This window comes from Suncus etruscus, chromosome 1 (assembly GCF_024139225.1).
Source record: "Suncus etruscus isolate mSunEtr1 chromosome 1, mSunEtr1.pri.cur, whole genome shotgun sequence".
Taxonomy (NCBI): domain Eukaryota; kingdom Metazoa; phylum Chordata; class Mammalia; order Eulipotyphla; family Soricidae; genus Suncus; species Suncus etruscus.
The window spans coordinates 65897946-65925798 of NC_064848.1; the positions used below are offsets into that span (position 1 = coordinate 65897946).

At 38.5% G+C, this 27853-nt stretch overlaps 1 protein-coding gene across 1 annotated transcript in view; it reads right to left on the reverse strand.

Moving 5' to 3' along the window:
• SLC1A1 (solute carrier family 1 member 1) overlaps positions 1 to 27853 on the reverse strand; it is an 86101-nt gene that overhangs the window by 34334 nt on the left and 23914 nt on the right. Inside the window, exon 2 of the mRNA XM_049773427.1 lies at positions 14699 to 14839. Coding sequence (XP_049629384.1) covers positions 14699 to 14839 — 141 coding nt within the window. The remainder of the gene's footprint in view (positions 1 to 14698; positions 14840 to 27853) is intronic.

Sequence of the window (27853 nt, forward strand, 5' to 3'; positions counted from 1 at the left end):
CAAACCCCAAATTTCTCAATGGCCATCGGGGATAACTTTTCCCTGGAGAATTTCTGGACTTTGCCGTCACCCGGCTTTCCTGTTATGTGTAAATTCAAGCCTATATAATATGTATTTATAGCTAAAAAATAGCATCTAGCTTTAAAATAATAACTAAAAAGTTTAAAAAAAATCATTTAGGTTCAGTTTAAAAGTTTTTAAAAAAATTAGCAATTGTTAATTATAAAAATTTTTTAAATGCTGAAGTCTAACAAAAAATTTCCGCAGCCTTCCACAGTCCTGTCTTCATCCACTTCAAAAAAGCCTGTCACCCCTCCTGCCAGCCGCCTTTCCTGCAAACCTGTTTCTGACGGACTCCACCTTTGACAATGCTGAATTAAGCACTCTGCCTAGCTGCCTTAAATGCCCACCATTGCAACCAACAACCTCCATTGCAAACAAGTCACAGTCGTAAAACTTTGCTTACTCAAACCATGTATGTGCCCGCCTGTTCAACAATCAAACCTTTGCAATCAAACCATTATTATTAACAACTCTTCCATCTTCATTGAAGCCCCCAACTCCACTTATTTTGTTTACTCCACTGCATTTTCTCCCCATATTGTTACTAAAATGTTTCTTGCTTATCATAATTATTATGTTTTAGCTTTGTTAAAGCCTACATTAACCATCAAACCTGTTAGTCCGGTTTCCACCTTGAACCTCATCCTGCAAATGGTCAATGCCTCTGCCCAAGCGCTCTCCAACACCAGCTATAAACACTGTTCAATCTGCAATTCACCAGTTTCGCCGTTTTATGAAAGCATCACAACGTTTAAATCTCCTATCTACACCAATAACTCTAAACTTCTTCTCTGGAAAGTTCAGCCTCAGCGTCATCAACTCACTATTAAGCAAGTTGTAAGCTACAAACTCTGCCTTCTAGCCCATCCTTCTCCTCTCAAGTTATTTTAAATATTATAAATGCCTCTACTCTAGCCCTCACAAAACCATATTATAAACGCTGTTAGCTTAGCTTCTCTCCTCAACCCCTACGATACTGTTAGTTCCCTTGCTGATATAGTTCTTCAAAATCGTCGTACTTTATATTTTGCCCTTATATAGGAAGGGGGAGTCTGTGTGGCCCTTAAAGAACTATGCTGTGTATTTAAAGACAAATCTAGATTAGTTAGGGATAGTGTTCTACGTATTAGTAATGGTATAAAAGAGTTCCAGAAACGTTTTGACCAAAAACAAAGTTGGTAACAGGGTTAGTTTTTCTCTTCTCCTTAGATACATACATTACTGTCCACTATTTTGGGCCCTCTTATTAGCCTCATGCTGCTCTTTTCTCTTGGCCCATGGATTTTCCGCAAAATTACTGCCTTTATTAAAAACCAGGTAAATGAAAAAGCAAAAACCTCTATTCAGGTTAACTACCAGCGTCTAACCCCGCGTGACTCCTGTGAAAACTTAGCTTTAGTCACCAAGCCGCCTTTCCAGCCACTAAGTTTCCAGGAGATAGAGCGCATAGCTAACAAACGGAGCTCGCTCCGGTACTTGTGCTCTCGGCTGTGAAGATACCTACGACAGGATTAGCAAGGTCCCAGTTAGGACACGGCCCTAAAAGGCTACAACACATAATTCGGATCTCTGTGCACACCCACGGCGCTTGTAGCCACCTTTTAAATGCGGCTTTGGCCGTGTCCGACCTAGTCAAACCTTGTAGCCTAAGACACAGTTCTTCCACCCGCTCACGACTTTCCTTCTTTTATTAGAAGAGAAAGGGGGAGATGTTGGGGACTGACTTGTTTGAGGCCATTTTGCTATTCTTTCTGCCATAATCCAGCCTTTCACCTAAAGGCTACATGCAGTCTTGCTGTAAGTTCTTGGGCCAAAGAGAAAGGAAAATGCAGCTGCAAAGTATAATTAATCTTTTAGCCCGGAGGAGAGCAACACAGCCCAGTACCATTCCCAGAAAAGAGGCCTTACTCCCTTAACCATATCCCTGAGTTTACAAGACATTCATTATTGTGTATATGCTACATTGTCTGTTCAAGATCACTGAGGCAAGCACATCTTGCACCACCTCCTGATAGTCAAGCAATTAGGAATGCAGCTAGAAGGTCACAAGATGTTTCCATGGATACTGCAAGAAGTATTGCCCACTTGCCTTATTTGGAATAATGAAGTAATTTTCATGCCAAAAGTGTGATTGACATCACCCTTGTACTGCCCCCTTCTCCTTCTCTATATAAGAAGGAGCTGTAGCCAAATAAAGTTGCCCTTGAGCAGTGAGACATTGCCTTGAGTCTTTATTATTAACCTCTCTCAGATTTTTTACAGTGTGGTTGTGCTTCTACCCAGCAAAATAGGAGTGCGGTTGTCTGAGAAGTCTTCCCAGCTAATTCCTGCTGGCCGGGCCCCCCTGGGGGGCTTCAGAACCCCGCATTTAGGTTTGCATTTTATTTGACCACAGTCAATACAAGCTATCAACAATATTTTCCAAGGTTGGAATTAAAATAACATTAAAAGCATTGTTCGGCATTTTAAGAGACACCAGAAATAGAACTATGAACACACTTCATTTGGAAGAGTAGGTTCATAGAAACTTCTTAAAGTTGGAAATTATCTAAGTAAATATTCCTAGAACAGGCGAGAGAAATCAGAACTTACAATGCTGACTTTTCTGGATGTAGAACCTAGTAGGAGAGATAATTCAGGCCACACCAAAATTTCTTCTTTTTGCTGGTCTGGTTCCATTTTGGCTCTCCATATACATTGCAAGTATAAATAAATCTCTTTATACTCAAAGAATTGTTTGTGTTTTTTTTTTTGGTCACACCCAGCAGATTGGCAGGCTTACTCATGGCTCTGAATACACTCCTAGCAATACTAGGGATACCCATGGGATGCTGGTGATCAAACCTGAGACAGCTGTTTGTCAGGCAAAACACCAAACATTGTACTATTGCTCCAGCCCCATCATAAAGCATTTTATAAACACTTTGAGACTTAAAAAAAATGTGGTGCCAGAGTGATAGTACAGCAGTTAGGGTGCTTGCCTTGCATATAGTAGACCTAGGTTCGAACCCTGGTATATCATATGTCTCCTGAGCACCACCAGGTATGATTTCTTAGTAAAGAGGCAAAAGTTCAGTCTTAGACCTGAACACTGTTGGATGTTGCCCAAATACAAAGAAAAACACAAAATGTGCAGCTAGAGGAGGTTGCTTCTCTTGCTTCCTCATAGAAATTTATATTGAATTTGGGATTGTATTTGTATGGACCAAAGAGATTGGGGAAATAATTCTAAACTCATTGCTCAGCCATTTATTTGACATTACCCTGATGTTCAGCATATTCTCAAAGACTTCAACAGATTACTTCTCCCTTTCCTGTAAAGGCTATGAAATTTAGATTAGCTTTGAATGAATACAGTGGGAAGTCATTTGTTAAAAAAAAATGCCAGAGAGCCGGAGGGATAGCATGGAGGTAAGGCGTTTGCCTTTCATGCAGAAGGTCATTCGTTCGAATCCCAGCCTCCTATATGGTCCCCCGAGCCTGCCAGGAGCGATTTCTGAGCATGGAGCCAGGAGTAACCCCTGAGCGCTGCTGGGTGTGACCCAAAACCAAAAATAAATAAATAAATAAATAAATAAATAAATAAATAAAAATGCCAAACATTTTAAAGCACAAGTTCCCCTTCAACTTCTGGTTATCATTTCCTAGGAAAACTGTTAGCTAAAAATGTACTAAAATTACCTTTAAAGGCAAAAATGATAGCACAGGGCATAGGGCTTTTGCCTTGCAAAAAAAAGAAAAAAAGGAAGGAAGGAAGGAAGGAAGGAAGGAAGGAAGGAAGGAAGGAAGGAAGGAGGAAGGAAGAAAGGAAGGAAGAAAAGGAAGGAAGGAAGGAAGGAAGGAAGGAAGGAAGGAAGGAAGGAAGGAAGGAAGGAAGGAAGGAAAGAAAGAAAGAAAGAGAGAGAGAGAAAGAAAGAAAAGAAAAAAGGAAGGAAGGAAGGAAGGAAGGAAGGAAGAAAGAAGAAGAAGAAAAAAGAAAGAAAGAAGAAAGAAAGAAAGAAAGAAAAAAGAAAGAAAGAAAGAAAGAAAGAAGAAGAAGAGAAAAAGAAAAGAAAGAAAGAAAAAGAGAAAGAAAGAAAGAAAGAAAGAAAGAAAGAAAGAAAGAAGAAAAGAAAAGAAAGAAAGAAAGAAGAAGAGAAATCGAAAAGAAATTTAAATGCATACATTTTCACCTCAAAATGAGGCTTGGATGCCAGGGTGCTGGTTTCTGGTCAAAGCAATAATAATCTATCAGAACTTTTTATAAAAACATTACAAAGGAAGCAGTTGCCATGGGCTAAACAATAGCATGTTTTAAAAATAATCATCTGAGGGCAAGACTCCTCCGAAATCTCTCTGATTAAGCAACCACCCACTGCAGAACAAAGTTTTCGTGACAAACTAGCTCCAACTTGCCATTAAGGTGTCAAAATCAACTCTGTTACTGGAAGGTATTTTTGTTTTGTTTGCCTTTTTTTTTTTAATCTGGCATTAGATGGTGTTTCACTTTTGTCAATGGACACATGTGTTATGCACGAGTTGAAACTCTTTTATCTTGGTTCCTGTCTTTGCAGCCTGCAAAGGCCAGGAGAAAGTATCCAGGAGAAAGAGGAAATACCTGAGTTGAGAAAGAGATTGGGCTCAAAACCCAGCCCTCTTTCTCAGACTTAGTTTCTCCATTTACACAGGAAGGTTTTCAATGTTGCTACATCTTAAATTGTGAGTATTAAGTTATTAGCCCCAACTTGCATGGCTGCTGTGAGGATTGGAAAATACATCCATATAACCTGTCAAGTTCAATGCCCAAAGCTACGTTTGTTCTTGGTAAAGTGCCTTCATCATTACTGAATAAAATTGACAGAAAGCATGTTCCTGAGCAAAAAGAAGGAACTTCAGAAATGTTCACTCATTCATTCCCTCACTCCATCCAGAATCTGCTATCTTTCCATAACATGTGCACTGAAATCTCTTACCAACATAAATTAGACAATCAAAACTTCGGTCTACTTGGAGTCAACTTAACCAAAGAGTTGAAGGATCTATACAAAGAAAACTACAAAACTCTGCTTTAAAAAATAAAAGAGGACACAAGAAAATGGAGACACATACCCTGCTCATGGACTGAGATGATTAACATTATTAAAATGACAATACACTCCAAAGCATTGTTCAGATTTAATGCAATCCCTCTCAGGATACCCACAGCATTCTTCAAATAAGAGGATCAAATACTCTTAAAATTCATTTGGAACACTAAACACCCATGAATAGCTAGAGAAACGCATGGGAAAAGGAGTATGGGGGTCATTACTTTTCCCAACTTTAAATTGTATTATAGAGCTATAGTCATCAAAACAGCATGGTATTGAAATAAAGACAGACCCTCAGATAAGTGGAATAGACTTGAGTATTCAGAGAATGTCCCCAGACATACAATCAATTGATTTTTGATAAAGAGGCAAGAAATGCAAAATGGAGCAAGGGAAGCCTCTTCAACAAGTGGTGTTAAGACAACTGGCCAGCCACTTGCAAAAAAGAGAATTCAGACCTCCATCTAATACCATACACAAAGGTCAAATCCAAGTGGATTAAAAACCTTGATATCAGATCTGAAACTATAAGTATATAGAACAACACATAGGTATATCACTCCATGACATTGAGACTAAATGCATCTTCAAGGAGGAAACAGCACTCTCCAAATAAGTGGAAGCAAAGATAAACAAATGGGAATATATTAAGCTTCTGCACCTCAAAGGAAACAGTACCTAGGCTACAAAAGCCACCCACATAATGGGAGAAACTATTCACCCAAAACCCATCAGATAAGAGGCTAGTATCGAAGATATACAAGATACTGACAAAACTTAACAAGAATAAAACATCCAATCCCATCAAAAAATGAACAGACAATTTCTCAAAGAAGAAATACAAATGGTCAAAAGGCACATGAAAAAATGTTCCACATCACTAATCATCAAGGAGATGCTAATCAAAACAACAATGAGGTATCATCTCATACCACAGAGACTGGCACACATCACAAAGAACAAGAACAATCTGTGCTAGCGGGGATGTGGAAAGAAAGGAAACCTCATTCACTGTGGTGGGTATGCCATCTAGTCCAACCTTTATGGAAAACAGTATGGAGATTCCTCAAAACATTGGAAATTGAACTCCCATATTATCCACCTATACCACTCCTAGGGGTATACCCTAGGAATACAAAAATACAATACAAAAATGCCTCCTCACATCTATATTCATTGCAGCACTATTTGTATTTGCCAGACTCTGGAAACAACCAAAATGCCCTTCAAAAGATGAATGGCTGAAGTAACTGTGGTACATATACACAATGGAATATTATGCAGCCATCAGGAGAGATGAAGTCATGAAATTTTTCTATACAGGGATGTACCTGGAATCTATTCTGCTGAGTGAAATAAGTCAAAGGGAGAGAGATACAGAATAGTCTCATTCATCAATTGATTTTAAGAAAAATGAAAGAAATAATTGTAATAATGCCAAGACAATAGAGTTGAGGGCTGGAAGGTCCAGCTCACGATATGAAGCTCACCACAAAGAGTGGTGAGTGCAGTTAGAGAAATAACTACACTGACAACTATCATAACAATGTGAATGAATGAGGGAAGTAGAAAGCCTGTCTCGAATATAGGCACAGGGTAGGGGGCAGGAGATGTGGGGCATTGGTGATGGGAATGTTGCCCTTGTGAAGGGGGCTGTTCTTTATATGACTGAATCCCAACTACATGTCTCTAATCAAGGTGCTTAAATAAAGATATTTTAAAAAACTCTAGTATAATCCTTCTAGGTATTGAAGAAAGAGAAAATCATTAGCCTGGTAAAGAAATCCTGCAGATAGTGGGGTCTACCTGCTTCACAGTCCCAACTTCTAATCCATCTTCTAGTTCCATGTCTCTTTCCAGTTTTCTTCAAAAGCAACAAAGCTCTGTCCCATCTAAAAGGCTTTGTGGAATTTTGTGCTCTGGCGAGAATACTCACCTTATCTTTTAGTTTCTTCTTCTTATTTTTTTTTTATGAATGAATTCATTCTTTTCCACTTGTCTTTCCTGCTAGATTGTCAACTTCATAAGGGCAGGGAATCCAGTGCCCTCCACATAGGTAGCAATCATTTGACATGGAATGGACAACCTACTTATTCATGTATCTTTCTTATTCATGCTAGTTATCCTGCCCTCAGGCTCTGATCCTGGGCAGAATGTTCTAGAATGGAATGTGGGACTATCTTTATTAACTGTAATCTTGGAAAATCTATTTAGTCTCTCTTCAACTTCCTGTTTTCTCATCTCTAAAGACAGAGATAAGATCCCACTGACTTTACAACTTCATTAGGTTGCTATGAGAATTAAATAAACAAATTCAATCCACAGGGCATATTAGGCTAGGCATTTTACTTTGGTAATCTAGATCGTAGTGAAACCTCTACACCCTGCAGAAAAAAACTTGGGATTTTGAAAAAGGAAGAGAAAGGACAGAAGGAATCATATAAAATATATGTAGGTGCATATTTCATAGCTATTTTTCTAACAGACATTAATTAAAAAACTTTCATAATATACATTATACCATTTTAGACTATTCTGTGACATTAATAAAAACAAACTAGTTCTTGAGCAGAATCATGTATAAAGGTTACTATAAAAATCACAACTGAAAAAAAAATCACAACTGGATGTTGGAACATTTTTAAGTGTTTTTGTTAAAATCATGAGGTGTGGTGATATTTGTTGTAGGGACTAATTTTTCAGAATACCCCAAAAGTTTTTCTCGAAAGCTTAATATTAATAATAATATTCAAAAACAGCAAACATACCTCAGAGGATCTAAAGAACTCAGTTATTGTACCCAGAATCCACTGAAAACTTAGAAAACAGCTCAATGAAATTTTTCTGGTTTTCTTCAATAATCTAATGAATAATACTCTACATACCTGTATTTTGTAAAATCAGTAGTATAGGCTTCTAGTGTACCAGTCGATTTACAAACTCAGTACAGAATAAGTCTTCTCTTTTTTTCAAGAAGGTGTGCCTTTGTACGGTTAAATTCTAATATTGGCTCTGTAGTGTTTAAATTGGCCCTGATCCCAATTCAAGGTTTTTATAGAAACTTCCCTAAACCAAAAGAATCAAAGAAAAATAAACTATAAATAATTAAATTCCTGCTCCTATCTTAGGCTAGAGGAGTTGAACAGAAATATCTCAAGGGCTAGAGAGAGGTAATAATGACTACAGGAGATACAGGGAGGCAGCAGTAAAGGGTCTTCCTGGGTGGTGGAGGCTTTGAGGGATGAGAGGAAGAGATGGGACCTCTTCCAAACACTGTGATGACAGCATCCTGAGAAGATGCCCAGGAATACTTTGCAGAAGGAGTCAGGGATGTTCCATTCCTATGCTGGATGGAGAAGTCTTAAGTGCTCATAATTGACATATTAAAAAATGTGACATGCATTTAAACTCACTGGCTGATGAGAACTGGACTAGGATATCCAATGCCAGAATTCTCAGTCATGTTCATAGCCACTCCTCTTACTATTTTTCTGGTGGTGTGCTCTAAATACAGCTTATTACAGGCCTAAATATTAACAAGGGCTCAAACAGATATTCAGATGCACAATATAAGTGTTTTCTTAGGATGTAAATTATGGGTAGTATTCTACTAGTCACTACACTGTGTCTAAAAATGCATTGAAATTATGTCTAGGGTGGCTTTTCACTCTCTCTCTTTTTCTTGTTAGAAAGCATATTCCAGATGTCACTTCATCTCCACAAAATTCTATTTGTATTTCTTGTTTTTTAACAAATAGGTTTTAAATATATATATATATGTATGTATGTATATAACCATATGTTATCACTTCTAACAAAATGAACAACATCCTTTGTCTTTATTATGATACCAAGGATGGAATCTATGACCTTATGCATATATGGGCTGTGTTGGAGCAATGAGGTCCATTCCTCATCTCTCCACATCATAATACCCATCCATCTACCATCAAATTTCCCCATTAGAATAGTGCCATACCCTCATCATCACCTGCTTGCTTTTTTTATCTTTAAGTAGATTTTTATTAATGTTAATATTTTTATCCATAGCAAATTAAATTGTAGTTTTTTTAAAAAATTTTTTTGAATTATGAGAACAAAGATGCAAAGAAAGAGGATAAGGTAAAGTTACAGTGGAAGGACAATCACCCATAACATAATTCTCAGAAGAAGTCCCCTTGCTGATATCTTAACTTTGAACTTTCAGCCAAAGAAAATTAAGATAAATAAAACAGAATCCATGTACAATTACTTTGTCCCTCAAGTCCCCAGATTGTAACACATTATAATATTTCTTAACAGCACACAAAGCAATCTAAAGCCATAAAACTTACGTAACTCCTTAACCATTAGAGGCATAGTATTTTTTACATTTCCATGTACATGCATATTAGCTTAAGTTAACCTCAAATTTTAAGTGGTTTTTTTTTAAGGATTAGAGTCAAAGGAGCACAGTAAAAACGGTGTTAGAGTGGCAATTGTTGTTTGCATAGGCCCACCAAAATATGTGAGGCATGGAAAGGAATAATCTTGGCCTAAATACAAAGAGATCCTACCCCTGAAGTTTCCTGGCATAAGACCAACTCTAGGCTCCAGGCAAGTTATCGTCCAATCCAAGACATTGTCCGTAGTGCCAACACACTTTTCACACAGTCTCTGTTGTTGGTATCATGTTTCTGTATTAAAGATCCTGGAATCTGCATATCCTACATTGAAGTCAGGATGTGGAGCGTCTTCTTGTTTCACCATTAAAGGGCAATGCAGGAAGCCCTGTCCTGTAAGCAGGTCGTTGTTGTTAAGTCTTCTCAGTGTTAAGGGAAGTCTCTTTTGAGCAGGTCGATGTCTGAGCAGTGGTAGGGTCTTCTGTGGTAGAGGATTGCTTCCAGGTGATGTTATAGACAAACCTGGATGTTTCAAGGATGGCTTCCCTGGTTCAGGGGTGAATGGAAAATGCCCTTTCTTCTGAGGCCTGTGCCAGGTCATTATGTCAATGTTCAGGGTGTAAGGTCCCTTTGCACTACAAGATTTGTGTATTCCAATCTCTATTAGATAGGATCTTATTTGTATGTATAGTATTTTCTCATTTTAATGTGCCTATTCAAAAAAGGAGCAATGCCACGTGGAGTTATTGGTGCATATGGGGGACATAAGAACAAGTCCAATAATCCCCATGACATGGTTCAATCATAAGCATTAAACTGGGGGACTCTTTCACCAAAATTCCTTGTTGAACAGCTCATAAAGAGAAGATAAAAAGTGGTTAGAATCGTTATTGTATAAGAGAATATTTAGAAAGACTTATAGTTGTCAGGGAAAAACAAAATATTCTAAAGACATACGTGTCCATTTTATGTCTTTTGAAACAGTTCAGGGTTGTTATACACAATGCACAGCTTTGGTCTGTGATTAGGATTGTGCAATACTGAAGTTAAAAAGAGTAATGTGGGTTAGTGATGTTTGGGTGAGAGAGTTAAGGAGTAAATATGAGCTTTGAAAGGGTGTGGAAAGGGCAAAATACAAAATGGACATTCTGGATATGCAAAACATAACATAAAGATAAGGAATACTCTTAATACAAGCAGTGCGCGTGGGGGCCCTAGTCCCCGCGCGGTTTTCCATATGCAGAGTGGTCAGAAATTGCCAGTGACAAACTTAGTGCAACGAGCAAATCTCAGCACACCCCAAGTTAGGACCAACCATTTCTGGCCGCCTAGGCTGCCACCCCAGAAGGCCTGGAGGCCGGGGGGCAGAAGAGGGGAAGGCTGGGAGCCTTCCCAGCGCACCCAAGTTAGGGAGAAGGCCTTCCACATGGGGTCTCCCCCAACCCCATGCCGGCTAGAGCTAGCCTCCAGTTCAAGAGAGGATCGAGAGAGAGCCGGAAGCCAGGATCTGCCCACCCTACACCCTGTGCCCTTCCCTCCCTAGAGGAGAGAGAGAGAGAGAGAGAGAGAGAGAGAGAGAGAGAGAGAGACAGAGAGAGAGAGACAGAGAGAGAGAGACAGAGAGAGAGAGAGACAGAGACAGAGAGAGAGAGACAGAGAGAGAGACAGAGAGAGAGACAGAAAGAGAGACAGAAAGAGAGAGACAGAGAGAGACAGACAGAGAGAGAGAGAGAGAGAGAGAGAGGAGAGCCGGAAGTCAGAGAGAGAGAGAGAGAGAGGAGAGCCGGAAGTCAGAGAGAGAGAGAGAGAGAGAGAGAGAGAGAGAGGGGAGAAGAGCCGGAAGTCAGAGAGAGAGAGAGAGAGAGAGAGAGAGAGAGAGAGAGAGAGAGAGAGAGAGAGAGAGAGAGGAGAGCCGGAAGTCAGGATCTCATTAAATTGTAGTTTAACATTCAGAATTCTATTATCTATGTTCATGAGCATACCACATGATAAGACAAGCTGGTTTTGTCTTTGAGTCTGTCAACATGTGGGGTGTGAATCCTAAAAGAAGACCTTCTATCAGGACTGGGGAGAAGCCACAGCAGTGGGGCCTTTGCCTTGAGTGCGGTCGATCCGGGAGGGACCCGGTTCGATTCCCAGCATCCCCTGTGGTCCCCCAGTCTTCCAGGGGCAATTTCTGAATGTAGAGCCAGGAGTGACCCCTGAGCACCACTGGGTGTGGGCCAGAACAATGAATCAATGAATCAATGAATCAATCAAAGTAAAAAAAAAAAAGATCTTCTAGGACTGTGCTCACTTTTATTTGGGCATCTCCAGGGTCTGAACTCCTGGTGTCATGTCTGCAGAGCAATTGTTTCTGAGTCACCAAGTTTAGATACAAAATTTTGTGATGCAATTTGTTTCATCCTCCTTTATTCTAATAGAAACATTCTTACCTGTTGATATATGTGTTTTCATAAGAGTTCCTATATGTGGGAAAGGCTCTTGAGTATATAACATACAATTCATCACCACTATAAAAAAAAAGATTGGTGTGTATGTGCTTGTGTATGCATCTATGAACATATCTGGCTATTTCTTTTTTTATTATTTGTTTTTGGGCCACACCTGACAATCTTGACTCTACACTAAGCAATGTCTCCTGGTGGAATCAGGAGACCATATGGGATGCAAGGGATCAAACCTGGGTCAGCCACATGCAAAGCAAGTAAACACCTTACCCGCTGTTCTATCGCTCTGGCCAGATTATTTCTTTATGACAACAAATTTAAAGAAGTATAGCTACTTAATGGACAAAATAAAACATATTCTAAGGTGTCCTCCTGAAATTTGTTCTAATTTGTATTTTATATTTTTGGTTACACAGTAACCAAAAATGTGTGAAATAAGTCCATTTTACCAACACCACTATTATTACCCTCTTCTTTTAATCTGCCTTGCAAAACATGGAAAGAGCCTCATTGTTTCTATCCTATATTTTCTAATGTCCCCTGAATAATTAGATTGTTCCATCTCAAAAGGATGTATAGTGGTTCTACTATAATTTCTGTTTACATGCTGGGTGTGTAGTAGAGAAAAAAATGTAGAATTATCTGACCACCTCTGCTATGGCTTCACAAAGCAGCTGGGCCTTGTGAGGGAAATGGTGAGGGCTATAAATTATTTTCCTAGATCATGTGCAAGACTAAGCCATTTCCCAAAAATCTCTCCAGTTTTGACTGCTAAGAGGAGTAAATACTTTCAAAGATTTAACTTTCAACTAGAATATCACTGACCCTTTCTCATTTTATTAAAGAAGTCTAAGAAAATGATAAATAAGGTGAATGAGTAAAGGCGTTAGATAATAGGACTGGTGGAAACTGTGGTAACTTCAGATCTATTTGCTCAAACTAAGGAAGTGGCTGTCTAATTCTCAACTAGCTCCAGAATATCATCAGCTAATGGTAACACAAATCTATTTTTATTTAATGAGAATTTAGAAATCCAAGTGCTTAATTGAAACTTTCCAAATGTTAAATAATTAAAATAATTTCAACAAGGAAACAAACATTATATGGTACAAAAGATTTGGCTTGCTGAATTGGCTTGCCTTCAAAAATAATCTCATAATTTCAAAACAGAATTAAGTAGATAAATAGAAATAATCAAATACTTTTCTTTGGGTTTCTAAAAATTCAGAAATATTCAGACCATTTTAGACCCTGGGGAAATTCTAGCCTGACTAGTACCTGTAAAGTTTGGTAGTCAAATCTAGTTCTTCTAGGATTATAGTTGTTGAACACAGATTCCCCCACTGCCCTTCCTCCAGCCAGTCTCTGAGGCACCATATAGATCAGCCCCAGGTCTCTTCTGTGGCAGTGTGGAGACTGAGCAACAATAATCTTGAGTTGGGAGATGACACCATTAGTGACAGTTGTGTCACCTACTACCAAAATTAAGATAAACACAAGAAACTAGGGACTACACAGAAAAACTCACAATACCTAGACAAATAATGTCTTCGTAAACAACATTAATCTCTACTTAGAATTACTTGCTCTTTAAAGAGACTTTCGGGGAAAAACATTTTCAAATGCAACCAGGTTCATATTTTAAAATACCAGAAAAACCTTGTCCTCAGCTTGGTGCTGATACCCTGTGCAAAGTTCTAGGGAAGACATAGAGCAAGTTTTCCATTATGGGGGTCAGCAGGTGAAGAAAAAGGACAATGACACCCTATAGGCAGCTATTGAGCAGAGCAGTTGCTGCTGAGGAACAAATTTTGATCATGCTAAATAAAAACACAATCAAAGCACTGGCAGAGGTTTTACCAACCAAAAAATGTCTTTAAAAAATGCTATGCCCTAGCAAGCACTTATAAAATTATGTTGAGGGGCCATAGGGATAACACAGCAGTAGGGCATTTGCCTTGCATGTGGCTGACTTAGGACAAACGGCGGTTCGATCCTCAGAGTTCCATATAGTCCCCCAAGTCAGGAGTGATTTCTGAGCGCATAGTCCTGAGCATCACTGGGTATGGCCCCAAACCCAAAAATAAATAAATGAAATATGTGAAAATAGCATCTTCTTCACAAGGTATCCTAGGTATGGCCAAAAGAAGATACAGGCAGTGTTCTAGGAGCCCCTGGGAATAATGAAAAGGTCCACTCAAGAAAATGTTAACTTTCCAAATGTTTGTGTATAGCATTAGATGCATTCAGGGGTCTCAAACTCAATTTACCTGGAGACCGCAGGAGGCAAAGTCGGGGTGATCCTTGAGTGCAAAGTCAGTAATAAGCCTTGAATATTGGGGTGTGTGACCCAAACAACTAAAACAAAACAAAACAAAACAAAAAAGATTCCTTTAGGGCAGGGCCACAAAATGTAGTACGGAGGGCTGCAATGGCCCATGGGCCGCGAGTTTGAGACCCCTGATAGATATTTTTTATTTGTTTTTGAGCCACACCCTTTGATGCTCAGGGGTTATTTCTGGCTCTGTGCTCAGGAGTCTCTACTGGCAGACTTGGGGAACCATATGGAATGCTGGGGATAGAACCCAGGTTGGCCATGTGCAAGTCAAGTGCCCTACCTGCTGTTCGATTGCTCCAGTCCCAAATTTAGATTTTTCTCCCCATAATTAAAAAAGAATTATTTAAATGGAAGTTCCTTAAATAATCATGGAGAACATCAGTTTTCTCAAGGTACCTGTAATCATGCTGGATATAATTAATGGCAGAATGATGAGTTTCAGCATCCTCATTAGAATTTCTCCAGGAAAAGCAAAGTAGAATTTCTCCAGATTAGAGAGCTTGCTGTATTCCCGAACCAAGACTCCAACAGCAATCCCTAAGGAAAACAAGGATGGGAAGGAAAGAAAGAAAGAGGAACATTGTTGAGTTCTCCTGTCTACATTTCTAGGAAAAACACTCCTTAAAAAAAAAACTTATTAGTAAGTATAACAGTTTAGATGATTTCCCATCAGTCTGTTAAATAAGACTTTAAAATCATATTTTATAAAGAAACAAATGAAGTCAATAGACAATATTCAATGAGCACAAACACTTAGAACCTAAAAAGAGAACTGAGGTTACATTAAGGGTTGGGAGAGAATGTAGGGTAGAAAGAGTACTATGGACCATAATAGAGGGATATTGCTGGATGTAGTATGGTAACTCTTTACTCCTAAAACATTGAATCATTCTATAAACCAAGTTTTTTGCAGGAAATGAAAAAAATATTTTTAAAAATAAGAAAATTGGGGGGAGGTGGGGTTTGGGCCACACCCAAAGAAGCTCAGGGGTTACTCCTGGGTCTACACTCAGAAATTACTCCCAGCAGTACTTGGTGATCATATGGGGTGTTAGGAATTTAAACTTGGTTGGCTAGGTATAAGGCAAGCTCCCTACCTACTGTACGATCACACCTACCCTTAAAAATCAAGTTTAAAAGGTATTAGGCAGCAATAAAAAAATAAATGATAAATATATATATATATATATTCTTTGTATAAAAGCTTTTGTTCTCATTTTCTTTTCTTCCTCTTTAATTATGTTTATGATAATGACAAGTCATCAATGAATATGAGAAAAAATGTTAATTTGGATCAACCTAAAATAACAATTTTGTTTTACATAACCACTTTTATTTTGTCTACCTGTGGATATTTTATAGGTACAGATCAATGCATATTTTTTAAAATACATACATTTTTATGTAATACTTTTATGTTTTTGTTGATATAATTATTTTAATTCAAATACATTATTTTGGTTTGCTATATTTAACAAATCATTAAACTGTGTTTTCTAATGTTCTGTACTGTTTTGAATGATCTCTAGATAAAGATGTGTTCAGAAGTATTTTATCAAAAGGTTGATTTTCTTTTTGATAATTTCTTATGCTGATCCATGGATTCTAGAGTTATAATTATCCAATATGCTCCAAAAGCATGAATTAAATAGATGTCTATGTGAATTCCTTCAGTTGTGATAAGTTTTGCAAAGTTTTATTACATATTTCTCATTATGTACATAGATAGATGTTTTCTTACATGCATGTTTATGGTTACTGCTTATATTATAAAGTAGCACAATTCTAGTTGATAAAGAAAAAGCAATGGATAAGAGATATTTATAAATATGAAGAATTAGGGGCTGGAGTGAAAGCACAAGGGTAAAGAGTTTGCCTTGCATGCAGCCAACACAAGATGGACCACGATTTGAATTTGGCATCTCATAAAAATAAAAGAGAGAGAGGAAAAAGAAAGAAAGAAAGAAAGAAAGAAAGAAAGAAAGAAAGAAAGAAAGAAAGAAAGAAAGAAAGAAAGAAAGAAAGAAAGAAAGAAAGAGAGAGAGAGAGAGAGAGAAAGAAAGAAAGAAAGAAAGAAAGAAAGAAAGAAAGAAAGAAAGAAAGAAAGAAAGAAAGAAAGAAAAGAAAGAAAGAAAGAAAGAAAGAAAGAAAGAAAGAAAGAAAGAAAGAAAGAGAGAAAGAAAGAGAGAGAAAGAAGGAAGGAAGGAAGGAAGGAAGGAAGGAAGGAAGGAAGGAAGGAAGGAAGGAAGGAAGGAAGAAAAAGAAGAATTAAAGTTTACGAATCTATCATGCTGAATGAAATAAGTCAGAGGGACAGAGAGAGACGCAGAATAGTCTCACTCATCTATGGGTTTTAAGAAAAATAAAAGTCATTTTTGCAACAATCCTCAGAGACAATGAGAGGAGGCCTAGAACTTCCAGCTCACTTCATGAAGCTCACCACAAAGAGTGGTGAGTGCAGTTATAGAAATAACTATACAGAGAACTACTATAATCATGTGAATGAATGAGAGAACTGGAAAGCCTGTCTAGAGTACAGGTGGGGGTGGGGTGGGATGGAGGGAGATTTGGGACATTGGTGGTGGGAATGCTGCACTGGTGAAGGGGGTGTTCTTTACATGACTGAAACCTAATCACAATCATCTATGTAATCAAGATGTTTAAATAAAGAAAAAAAGTTTCAAAAAAAAAGTTTACTCACTTGACTTCTATAATTGGGGGACTGATAAATGCCTGACTAATTTTCAGAAATGGCTTAGATAAAACTTTCTCCACCCCAACAGTTTGCCTTTTGGTCAGAGTCAAAAGGAAAAGTTTATCCTTGGTTTTTATTTTACAGAAAATGCTACCTTTAATACAGACAACTGACAATAGACAGATTTTTTTTCCTTCAGCCTCTGAGGATGATATACTAATTTGAAGAAATATGATTAAGGAAGTTTCAAAGAGGAAATGACTAAATATGCTAACTAATAAACTCAAATAATCTAAAATATAGAGCTGTTTAGAATATTTAGTAACTCTGAAAATGAAGATATGTGAATTATAGTCAGTATTGAGTTTTCTTTTTTTTTTCAGGCCACACCCATTTGATGCTCAGGGGTTACTCCTGGCTAAGTGCTCAGAAATTGCCCCTGGCTTGGGGGGACCATATGGAACGCGGGGGGATCGAACCGTGGTCCTTCCTTGGCTAGCGCTTGCAAGGCAGACACCTTACCACCTTACCGGCCCCCAGTATTGAGTTTTCATTTGAATTCAGATACACTTCCTTCATTCACTAGAAGACTAAAGAGGAAAACATAATATATACAACTAATTGGTAGTAATCTTATCCTTAGCTTAATGTTATTTTTTTTAATTTCCTGCTTTTGCCTTTCTTTTCTTTCTTTCTTCCTTCCTTCCTTTCTTTCTTTCTCTCTCTCTTTCTTTCTTTCTTCTTTCTTTCTTCTTTCTTTTTCTTTCTTTTCTTTCTCTCTCTTTCTTTTTTTTTTTTTTTTGATTTTTGGGCCACACCCGTTTGATGCTCAGGGGTTACTCCTGGCTATGCGCTCAGAAATCGCTCCTGGCTTGGGGGGACCATATGGGACACCGGGGGATCGAACCGCGGTCCGTCCTACGCTAGCGCTTGCAAGGCAGACACCTTAACTCTAGCGCCACCTTCCTGGCCCCGTCTTTCTCTCTCTTTCTTTTTCTTTCTTTCTTTCTTTCTTTCTTTCTTTCTTTCTTTCTTTCTTTCTTTCTTTCTTTCTTTCTTTCTTTCTTTCTTTCTTTCTTTCTTTCTTTCTTTCTTCTCTTTCTTTCTTTCTTTCTTCCTTCCTTCCTTCCTTCCTTCCTTCCTTCCTTCCTTCCTTCCTTCCTTCCTTCCTTCCTTCCTTCCTTCCTCCCTCCCTCCCTCCCTCCCTCCCTCCCTCCCTCCCTCCCTCCCTCCCTCCCTCCCTCCCTCCCTCCCTCCCTCCCTCCCTCCCTCTCTCTCTCTCTCTCTCTCTCTTTCTTTCTTTCTTTCTTTCTTTCTTTCTTTCTTTCTTTCTTTCTTTCTTTCTTTCTTTCTTTTTCCCCAGCAGCACTCAGGAGTTACTCCTGGTTCTATGCATGTCGGGCTTCGAATCTATCTCTCTGGCCCCTTGCCTCTCTTTTTTTTATGCACACATTATTAAATGTATTTCAGTCATTTTAAAGTTATTTCTGGAACAACATATACACATAATATCAAATTATTTCAGGAGAAAAAATGCCCTCTATTATTAATACCATTGGGTTCATATTTTAAAATCTAGTTTTACAGATTCCTGTTGCAAGCCAATAATTTTTTGTATACACATATATTTGGTTTCAGGGCTCATATAAGCATATAGTCCTTAGCAACACTCGGGACTACTCCTGTCTCTGTGGTGATGGATCATGGAGGGGTTCAGGAGACAATAAGTGGTGTCAGGAATAATATATGCCAGGTTGCCCACATGAAAGAACTCCAGCTGCCAATATTCCTGTTCAGCCCCAGGTAGTTACTTCCTACTTAATAAAGTAGGAATGCCTATGTTCTACTGTTCGATGCTAAGGCATACTTACATTATGCCAAAAGGATATGCCATAATGTTCAGTACTTAAAGTAAATTTAGATGTTCTCTCCCATATTATCTGTGATGCTTCAAGTAAATTTTTGGTTTACATGTCAAAGAAAACCCTCTTTGCAAAAATAAAGGAGATGAGTTTATCTATGCTCAAAAATCATACAAGAACACTCTGCTAAGTAGGGAAAGACTCCATGGGCTCCAACCTCCAATTAACTAATAATGAACTGTGCTTGTATTCTTCATTCCAAACAAATGCAGGGAGAACATAGAGAAAAGATATTAGCTATTTTTAGCCTTTAGGCAGATATGGGATTGTATGGGAGAGATAAAGAGTCACCAAAAGGAGTTATTTGAAACCAAACAAAGGTATCCTGTGATGAAAGGTAGCAGGTAGACAGGGGAACTAGGCAATGAATTACAGAAAGTAACAAAATTAAGGTATTATCTAAAGAAGTTACTCTGTCATCATTTCCAAAGCAGTCAGAAAGCATGAAGACTGAACCCCTTTGGAGATGCAGGAACTGACACCAGATGAGTCTAACTGGCTCCAGCACCAGCCAGAAGGCTGGACCCCCTCAGGAGAGAGGAAACAAAAGACTTAAAACAACTTAGCAGCAGACTCTTATCTGCATAGAAAGCCCCAGCCCAGAGCAGTTTGTGGGGGGAAAAAAAAAATCAACTCTGCAAGAGCAAACAGCTAGAATTCCCATTCCTGGGTTTTCTGCATTGTGACATGGGTTGTGCAATTTCTTTATTTTAACATTATGGGACATTCTCTTTTCTCCCATTTTCAAATTAAAATAATATCACTTCACTTTGTCTCCTCTTGAAACTATTTTTCTGTAATGTGGGGGATGATGAACCCAGGAAACCTGGGCAGAGGTCAGATGACGTTCCTTTCTTATAATCTTTTACTCCTCCCTGACATCTCAGCTCCCCCCTGAAGTCAGGTGGTAGAGATCAGTTCCATGCAAGTCCACCAGTACACCTCAGGTACAATTTGACTACCACTTTGTGGGGTCAGTGGGAATTTAGCATCCTTATAGTGCATATGCTATGGCTGATTTTAGCAGTCTTAATGTTCCCTCCTTTCTCATCCCCTTACGGCACTTCCTCAATGAGAATGAGGTGGATCTCTGGCATCCAGACCAAGTTATTTATTAGTCTATTACAAAACCAAGATAGAATCTGCAAGAAATTTCTGCCACCAGGCTTCAGACGAAGATGCCAGTGCAAATCCCAAAGCTGGACACCCTTAGGAGATGATTTTCCAGAACCAAATGCCGATAAGACTCTGAACACTAATAGCCCAAAGGCCAGTCAAAAATAACAACAACAAAACAAAACACCCCAGAAGATTGGGCCCCCTTAGGAGAGGTTCAACAGGAATAAAAGGTCTTGATAAGACTGAATGGAGACCATCTTGATAAGACCCTAGCAAGAAAGCGTATCTGTACTGAACACCTCATACCAGGGCCATTAGGAAAAGATGTAGAAAATCTACTCCCTACCCTTTACTCTGTGGCACACTCCATTCTGGGGTTACCCACATCTTTTTTTTTTTTTTTTTTTTTGGTTTTTCGGGCCACACCCGTTTGATGCTCAGGGGTTACTCCTGGCTAAGTGCTCAGAAATTACCCCTGGCTTGGGGGGATCATATGGGACACCGGGATTCGAACCAACCATCTTTTTGGTCCTGGATCGGCTGCTTGCAAGGCAAACGCCGCTGTGCTATCTCTCCGGGCCCGGTTACCCACATCTTAATTTGATGTATGTATCTCTTCTTTTATGAGTTTCTTTCCCTCTCTGATATTCTTTTAATAACAGCATTGCAAATAAGAGGTGAGAGAGAGAGAGAGAGAGAGAGAGAGAGAGAGAAAGAGAGAGAGAGAGAGAGAGAGAGAGAGAGAGAGAGAGAGAGAGAGAGAGAGAGAGAGAGAGAGAGAGAGAATGTCTGCATACAGGTGGAGGAGGGGGTAGAAGGAGGGAAACTGGGGACACTCACTGGTGGTGGGAAATGTGCACAGGAAATGTACACTGGTGAAGCAATGAGTGTTGTACATTGACTAAAAATCATGAATAATTTGTAATTATGTATCTCAAGGCGACTCAATTAAAAAAATATTTTAAAAAACCAAAACGAGGCCTGAGAGATAGCACAGAGGTAGAGTTTGCCTTGCATGCAGTCAAACCAGGACTGACGGTGGTTCTAATAGCAGCATCCCATGTGTCTCCAGAGCCTGCCAGGAGCGATTTCTGAGCACAGAGCCAGGAGTAACCCCTGAGTGCTGCTAGGTGTGACCTAAAAACAAAAGCACAACAAAAAAGAAGCCAAAATGGACACCTCTGGGTTTTTAAGTTTGTTCGTTTGTTTTGTTTTGTTTTGTTTTAAATCTAAGGTATCTTCCAAGAATGTTCAGGGTGCCTGTGGCCATTTAGAGGATCAGCCTAGCCAAACAGGCTAGATATTTCAGTGTTTGAAATTGATGAGTTGAGACAGCTCAAGCCAAGTGATACCTGGCAGTGCTTGGGGGATCATCCGAGGTGGGGAATGCCAGATATGCACTCTAGCCCTTTGAGCTCTAAGTCCCTGGTAAGCTTTAAATTCTAAACACTTAAAAAATGCGTTTATTGCACAGCACTATTATTATAGCTTTACTAAAACTGCAAAAAAAAAAAAAAAAAACCCACCTACAATCTCACCAATGTGAACACATTCAAAATAAAATAATTTTCTATTTTCCCATATTTTGCTGCAGTTAATAATTTAATGCTGGTTATTAATCACTAAGCACATGCTAAATGTCAGACTGAACTAAAATTTCAAATGAATATTCTCTTGGGGCTGGAGAGATAGCATGGAGGTAATGCATTTGCCTTGCATGCAGGTCAGTGGTTCGAATCTCGGCATCCCATATGGTCCCCCGAGCCTGCCAGGAGCGATTTCTGAGCATAGAGCCAGGAGTGGCCCTTGAGCATTGCCGGTGTGACCCAAAAACAAACAAACAAAAAACCCAGAATATTCTCTTGATTATTATATTACTTATATTTATATACATATGTATGTATATATGCTATATTAGGTATATAAAATATATAGTTTTTGAGCCATTCAGTGGTGCTCTGGGTGCTCTGCAATCATATATCGTGCCTGGGATCAAAATCAGGTTGGCTGTGTGGCAGACAAGTGTCTTGCACTTGGTAATATCTCTCCAGCTGCTGGAGATATTTTAAGATTTATGAAATCACATAAAAAAAAGACCTTGATGATTAGTCTTTTTCTAAGTGAGGAGGCTCACCTAGCAGTGCTCAGATCACCACCATGCATGGTAAGATTGAATTTAGGACTCCTAGATGGAAAACATGCATTTCAGCCCTTTGAGTTATCCCCCTAGTTTATGATAGTTTCATATATCAAGATTCTAGGCTCTAGTATTAGTTATTCAATAAATTGCTGTGAAGGTCTTTTATAGATGTGTCTACAGTTTGTTGACTTTAATAAAAGAAGATTATCCTTGAAAATTTAGGTGACCTCATTCCTTTAATAGCTGAAGATTTAAAGAGAAAAATGGATTTCTTGGAGAAGGAATTCTGTTCCCAGGACTTCAGCATAAATTCTTGCCTGAATTCCTAGCCTGCTGCTTCAAACTTGCCAATCCCCACAACTGAGTGGGCCTGTTGCCTAAAATAACATATACAAATATATAGAGAGAGTCTTTGCTCTGGAGACTCCTCATTGATTCAGTGATATTTATTTATTTATTTATTTATTTATTTATTTATTTATTTATTTATTTTGGTTTTTGGGTCACACCCGGCAGCGCTCAGAGGTTACTCCTGGCTCTATGCTCAGAAATTGCTCCTGGCAGGCTCAGGGGACCATATGGGATGCCGGGATTGGAACCATGGACCTTCTGCATGCAAGGCAAATACCTTACCTCCATGCTATCTCTCCGGCCCCAATTCAGTTTATGCCTGGATTTTTCACTTAACATAATATAATTGAAGTTAATCTATGTAATTTCCTTTTTTTGTTTTTAGTAGTTTTCATTTGACATTATAGCATAAGCATCTGAAGTCAAACATCTTCGTTTTTTTAAAATTTGCTTATACATGGATAGATATGGAGAGTATTATGTTCTGTGAAATGAGTTCAAGGGCGAGGGATAGACATAAAATAATCTCACTCATTTATGGGATATAAGAAAAATATGATAGTGTGATTATAATATCCAGAGACTATAGTAAAGGATGCCAGGAGGACCAATACATTGTAGGAACTTCCCACAAAGAATGGAGCAGTAAAATTAGGGCAGAGAAGGAACCACTAGGTCAATGATAGTTGGAACTGATCACTCAGGACAATACTGTGTGTTGGATGGAGATAAAGTGATATGCATGATATCCCTCTATTAACAACAGTACAAATCACAAAGTCTAAAAAGGAGGAGACAAATGGGGTGGGAGGAGAGAGAGGGTAAAGAAAGATGGGGGAGAAGGAAAGATAGAGTGAGAGAGAGAGAAATGCCTACCCTAGAGGAAGGCAGAGGGAGGGTGAAAGGAAAACCAGAGACACTGGAAGGAAACCATGGAAAGAATCATGAGTGTAGGGTGGTGTATTTGGGACACTGGTGTTGGGAATGTTGCACTGGTAATGGGGGGTGTTCTTTACATGACTGAAACCCAACCACATTCATGCTTATAATCAAGGTGTTTTAATAAAATACAAAATAAAAAAGAATGAAGCTCAATCATGAATATCTTTGTAATCAAAGAATTTAAAACAATTTTTTTAATTAGGTAGGTCCTTATTAGCAGGAGGTTTTTGTTTTGTTTTTGGTTTGGGATCATACCCAACTGTGCTCAGGAGTTATTCCTGGTTCTGCACTCAGGAATGATTTGTGGAAGGCATAGGAGACTGTATAGAATGCCAGGGATTGAACCCAGGTCAGCTGCATGCAAGACTAACACCCTACCTGCTGAGTCACATTTTCCACTGAGTAAGAGGTTTTCTAAGTAGAATAAAGAATGCAGAGTATTTAGCCCTACCTTTGTCTCATAGGAAGGCTTGATAAAGAGTTAGATGTGAGCCAGTAACAAAGGATAAAAAAGATAAAAATAACAACAATAAATTAGAAGAGCACAAATTCTTCAAAGTTAATCTATGTATTGTTATAAGTGAGAAATGAGCAGGACTATAGAATGGAAAGAGGAGTTAGGAACTTAGATTCTAATTTCATTTTTACAGCACAGTTAACTATCATTGAATGCCTTTGATTTTAGGTTCCTTAGACTAAAAACTTGAACACAAGCATCTAAGGATTGTTATAAGAACAAAATAGAAACATGGCAAACAATTTGTGATCTAAGTCAACATCAAGTATTACTTTTATTTTATAATGCACTATCTTAATATTATATTTTCTTTAGATCATTCAAGTAATAGAAGTCTTAATGGTGGAAGACATAAAGGTCTAAGGACATTTTTACAACGGTGAACTAAAAAGGAACTTCTTTTAGAACATGTAGAAGCTGGACCAGAGAGATAGCACAGTGGTAGGGCATTTGCTTTGCACTCAACCGACCCAGGACAGATAGTGGTTAGAATCCTGGTATCCATATGGTTCCCTGAGCCTGCCAAGAGCGATTTCTGAGCACAGAGCGAGGAGTAACCCCTCAGTGCTGCCGGGTGTGACCCAAAAACCAAAAAAAAAAAAAAAAAAACAACAAAAAAAAACAAACATGCAGAAGCTGAAGTTATATTGAATTAGGCCCAGTTTTTAAATGTTTTTGCAATTCCAAATTGAAAAATATGAAAAGAATTAAAGATACTAAGATGACAGAAAAGGGAAAAATCTGTCATAAGTTAGGTACAATTGGATCCAAAATCTCTTGTCATTTATTTTCTAGCATAAAATTATTTACACTGACTCTTAGTTTTGTTCCTCAATTATTTTTATTTGTGCCTTACTGTTCATTTTTTTCAATTCTTTAGCTTTGTCACTAATCAAGAAGAAATAACACTTAACTCATAAATTTTGGGTAAGAATGAAATGTAAAGAAACTGAGAACAGGGGCCGGAGTGGTGGCATAAGTGGTAGGGTGTTTGCCTTGCTACAAGCTAACCAAGCCAGGAGTGATTTCTGAGTGCATTGCCAGGAGTAAACCCTGAGTGTCACTGAGTGTGGACCCAAAACAAAACAAAACAAAAAAAGCAATTGGGAAGATAGATACAAGGAACGTATGTAGGAGGCCTGGGTTCAATCCCTAGCACCACATGGTCCCCCAAGAAATGTCAGTAGTGACCTTTTAGAAATTAGCAGCATGTAATTTCAGGGCGTAACCTTTCCCCAACGAAGCCCCCTAAAGCCACCATATAAAGTGCTAGGGACTGAAGCAATGTTAGCAACATGTAATGTAAGAGCCTCACCACTTGTTTTTATATCTCCAGACCCACCAAAGAATGAAATGTAATACACTATGAGAAAATTTCTTCCTGTGGGTAAGAAAATTGCTTTTTCCTTTCTGAGATAGTGGCCCTTCCCTGAGGAACCAGTATTTAAAAGCAACTGTGGAAACAAAATGAGCTGACATTCTTCATTCAACCTTGATGGGCAGAATACAATTGATGGGTCCTCGATCTGAAAAGAGCTATCAATACAGGGTTCAGGAAGAAATGGCACAAAAGACGAGTGCATGTTTGCCTGTAGGAGGACCATGTTTAATTCCATATGGTTCAATGAGCATTGCGGAGAGTAATCCACAAGAACCTTTCGTTGTAGATACTGAACACCCAACCAAATAGTCACGAAAACTACAACAGGCTTACAGAACTAGAACAGTCACTCCATTACTACAGATTCTAGACAAATCAAAGGAATCTTCAGATAGATTGAAAGTCTAAAAATATAGGAAGGGGAAAGTAGTAAAATATGAAGTGCTAGGCCAATATTTTGCCATTTAGCCTCTCACACGCCAGTCCCTTTTTCTTTTTTTTTTTTTTTTCTGTGACAGGAATTGAATCTAGAGCCCCGCACATACACAGAAAGTGTTCTACCACTGAGCTACATCCCTGGTTACCACTCACCAATGTTAATAATATTTTTGCCAGTTATACTGAGTTATAAACATCCAAGGAAGGGTAATCAAGGAATAAGTGAGGGAACTAGGTTTGTTTTGTTTTGGAGACATCAGTCAGTGCTCAAAAGTTTACTCCTGGCTCTATGTTCAGCGATTACTTTTGGTATTGTCCATATTAGAGATCTGAACTGGTATTGGCCATATGCAAGGCAAATGTCTTACTCACTATACTACTGTACCCAACAGAGAACTGGTTCTGAAAACTTTATTCAAGTGTGATATGGAAAGAAGGATACAGGCTGGCCTCATCAAAGGTAAGGGATACTCCTGACCTGGTGCTCAGGTAGTACCTGAATGACTATGTGGTACTATGACCTCCTCATGAAAACCATTAATCCATTAAGCTATTTTTCAGCCCTACCTTCTGAAGTTTTAGAAGAGAAACTAAGGATCTGTGTCTTTGTGTAAAAGCTATTTCAAAGTATTAAGAGCTTAATTTTAAGCAAAAAAAGAAAAAAAAAAGGGAGTGCCAGTACCAGAGCAATATTACAGCAGATAAGGCATTTGTCTGTATTTTATCCCTACCACCTGATATGGTCCCATAATCAGGTAGGAGTGATCTCTGAGTGTAGAGCCAGGAGTAAAACCTGAGAACTGGTAGGTATGGTCTATAAAACAAAATAAAAAATGAAAGTGTCATAGTATATAATTTAAAGAAATAATGACAAAAGGGAAGTTAGGGGGAATTATGTTTACCTTTTTATATTCTCTGAACTTGGTTCAACTTAGTTAAGTATAATAAGAACAGGTCAATGTTCAGAAGCTCTTTATGAACATTGCATGAGAACTAAAAAGTAACATATAAGCATAAAAAATCAGTGCATTTTCCAAGCTTTTAATTATCAATGATTGATGTCAGGGTATATTTACTTCTGAGAAAGCACATCTGAACATTCACCATTTTAAAAGTCTAACCTAATGGGAATTTCAAAGTAGCCTTGAACTACTATCACTGTGGGTTGGCCTTTCCTGTAGATTAAGCAATCTTCCTATCTCCTATAATGTGCATTCCATCCTATTTTATAGAACTTACATTTACTATGGCAGGAGCAGTAACCTCTCTTTGGCCTCTCCCTATAGCACTCACTGTGTGACTGTGCAAATAAGTCACCCGGATAACCTTTGTGGGAGTCACTGAAAACCATATAAGACTTTATGAGGTCACTGTGATCACTTTTAGATCACCTGGTGTTTGCCTCTATGTGAACATGGCAACAACTTTTCTCTTCAGACTTATCTGTTCTTCCTCTGTCTTTAAGGGAAAAACCAAAATGAAAGATGACAGCTTCTTGCACAGGTGCCAGTTGCAAAGGCACCAGCGTAGAATTAAAGCAGTTGTTTATCTCCCCCCATCTCCTTCTCCTTCCCTTCTTGCTGTGGTTCCAGTGACCAATGAGCTACTCACTCGTTGCCTGGGATACTGCACTCTTTGTCACGTTAATCACCAGGAATATCATCACACTTCAATTATGGTGCTTTCACACATGTGCATGGCGATAACACAATTATAGGTGTGCTACTCTCTCACATTCCACATATAGTGTTTTGCCAGAATCTGTTGTGATATTCACACACATATTGAATGGGAATCACACTCCTGGCTTTTCTGCTTACACATTTTTAATTGCACCAGGAGTCAGTCACACAATTTGCTGCAGTGTGCTGAAAATCAGCATTGAACGTCCCAGAATCAGAGCATGTAGGTAGCAGTAAGGATCAAACTTAGGGTTTTATAATTGCCAGGCAGGTACTGTTTTGCCCTGAACCATTCCAGAATTGTATTTAAACTTTTGGGATGTTTTTATTGTTATAGTATAGTATTTATTAAATATCATCATTT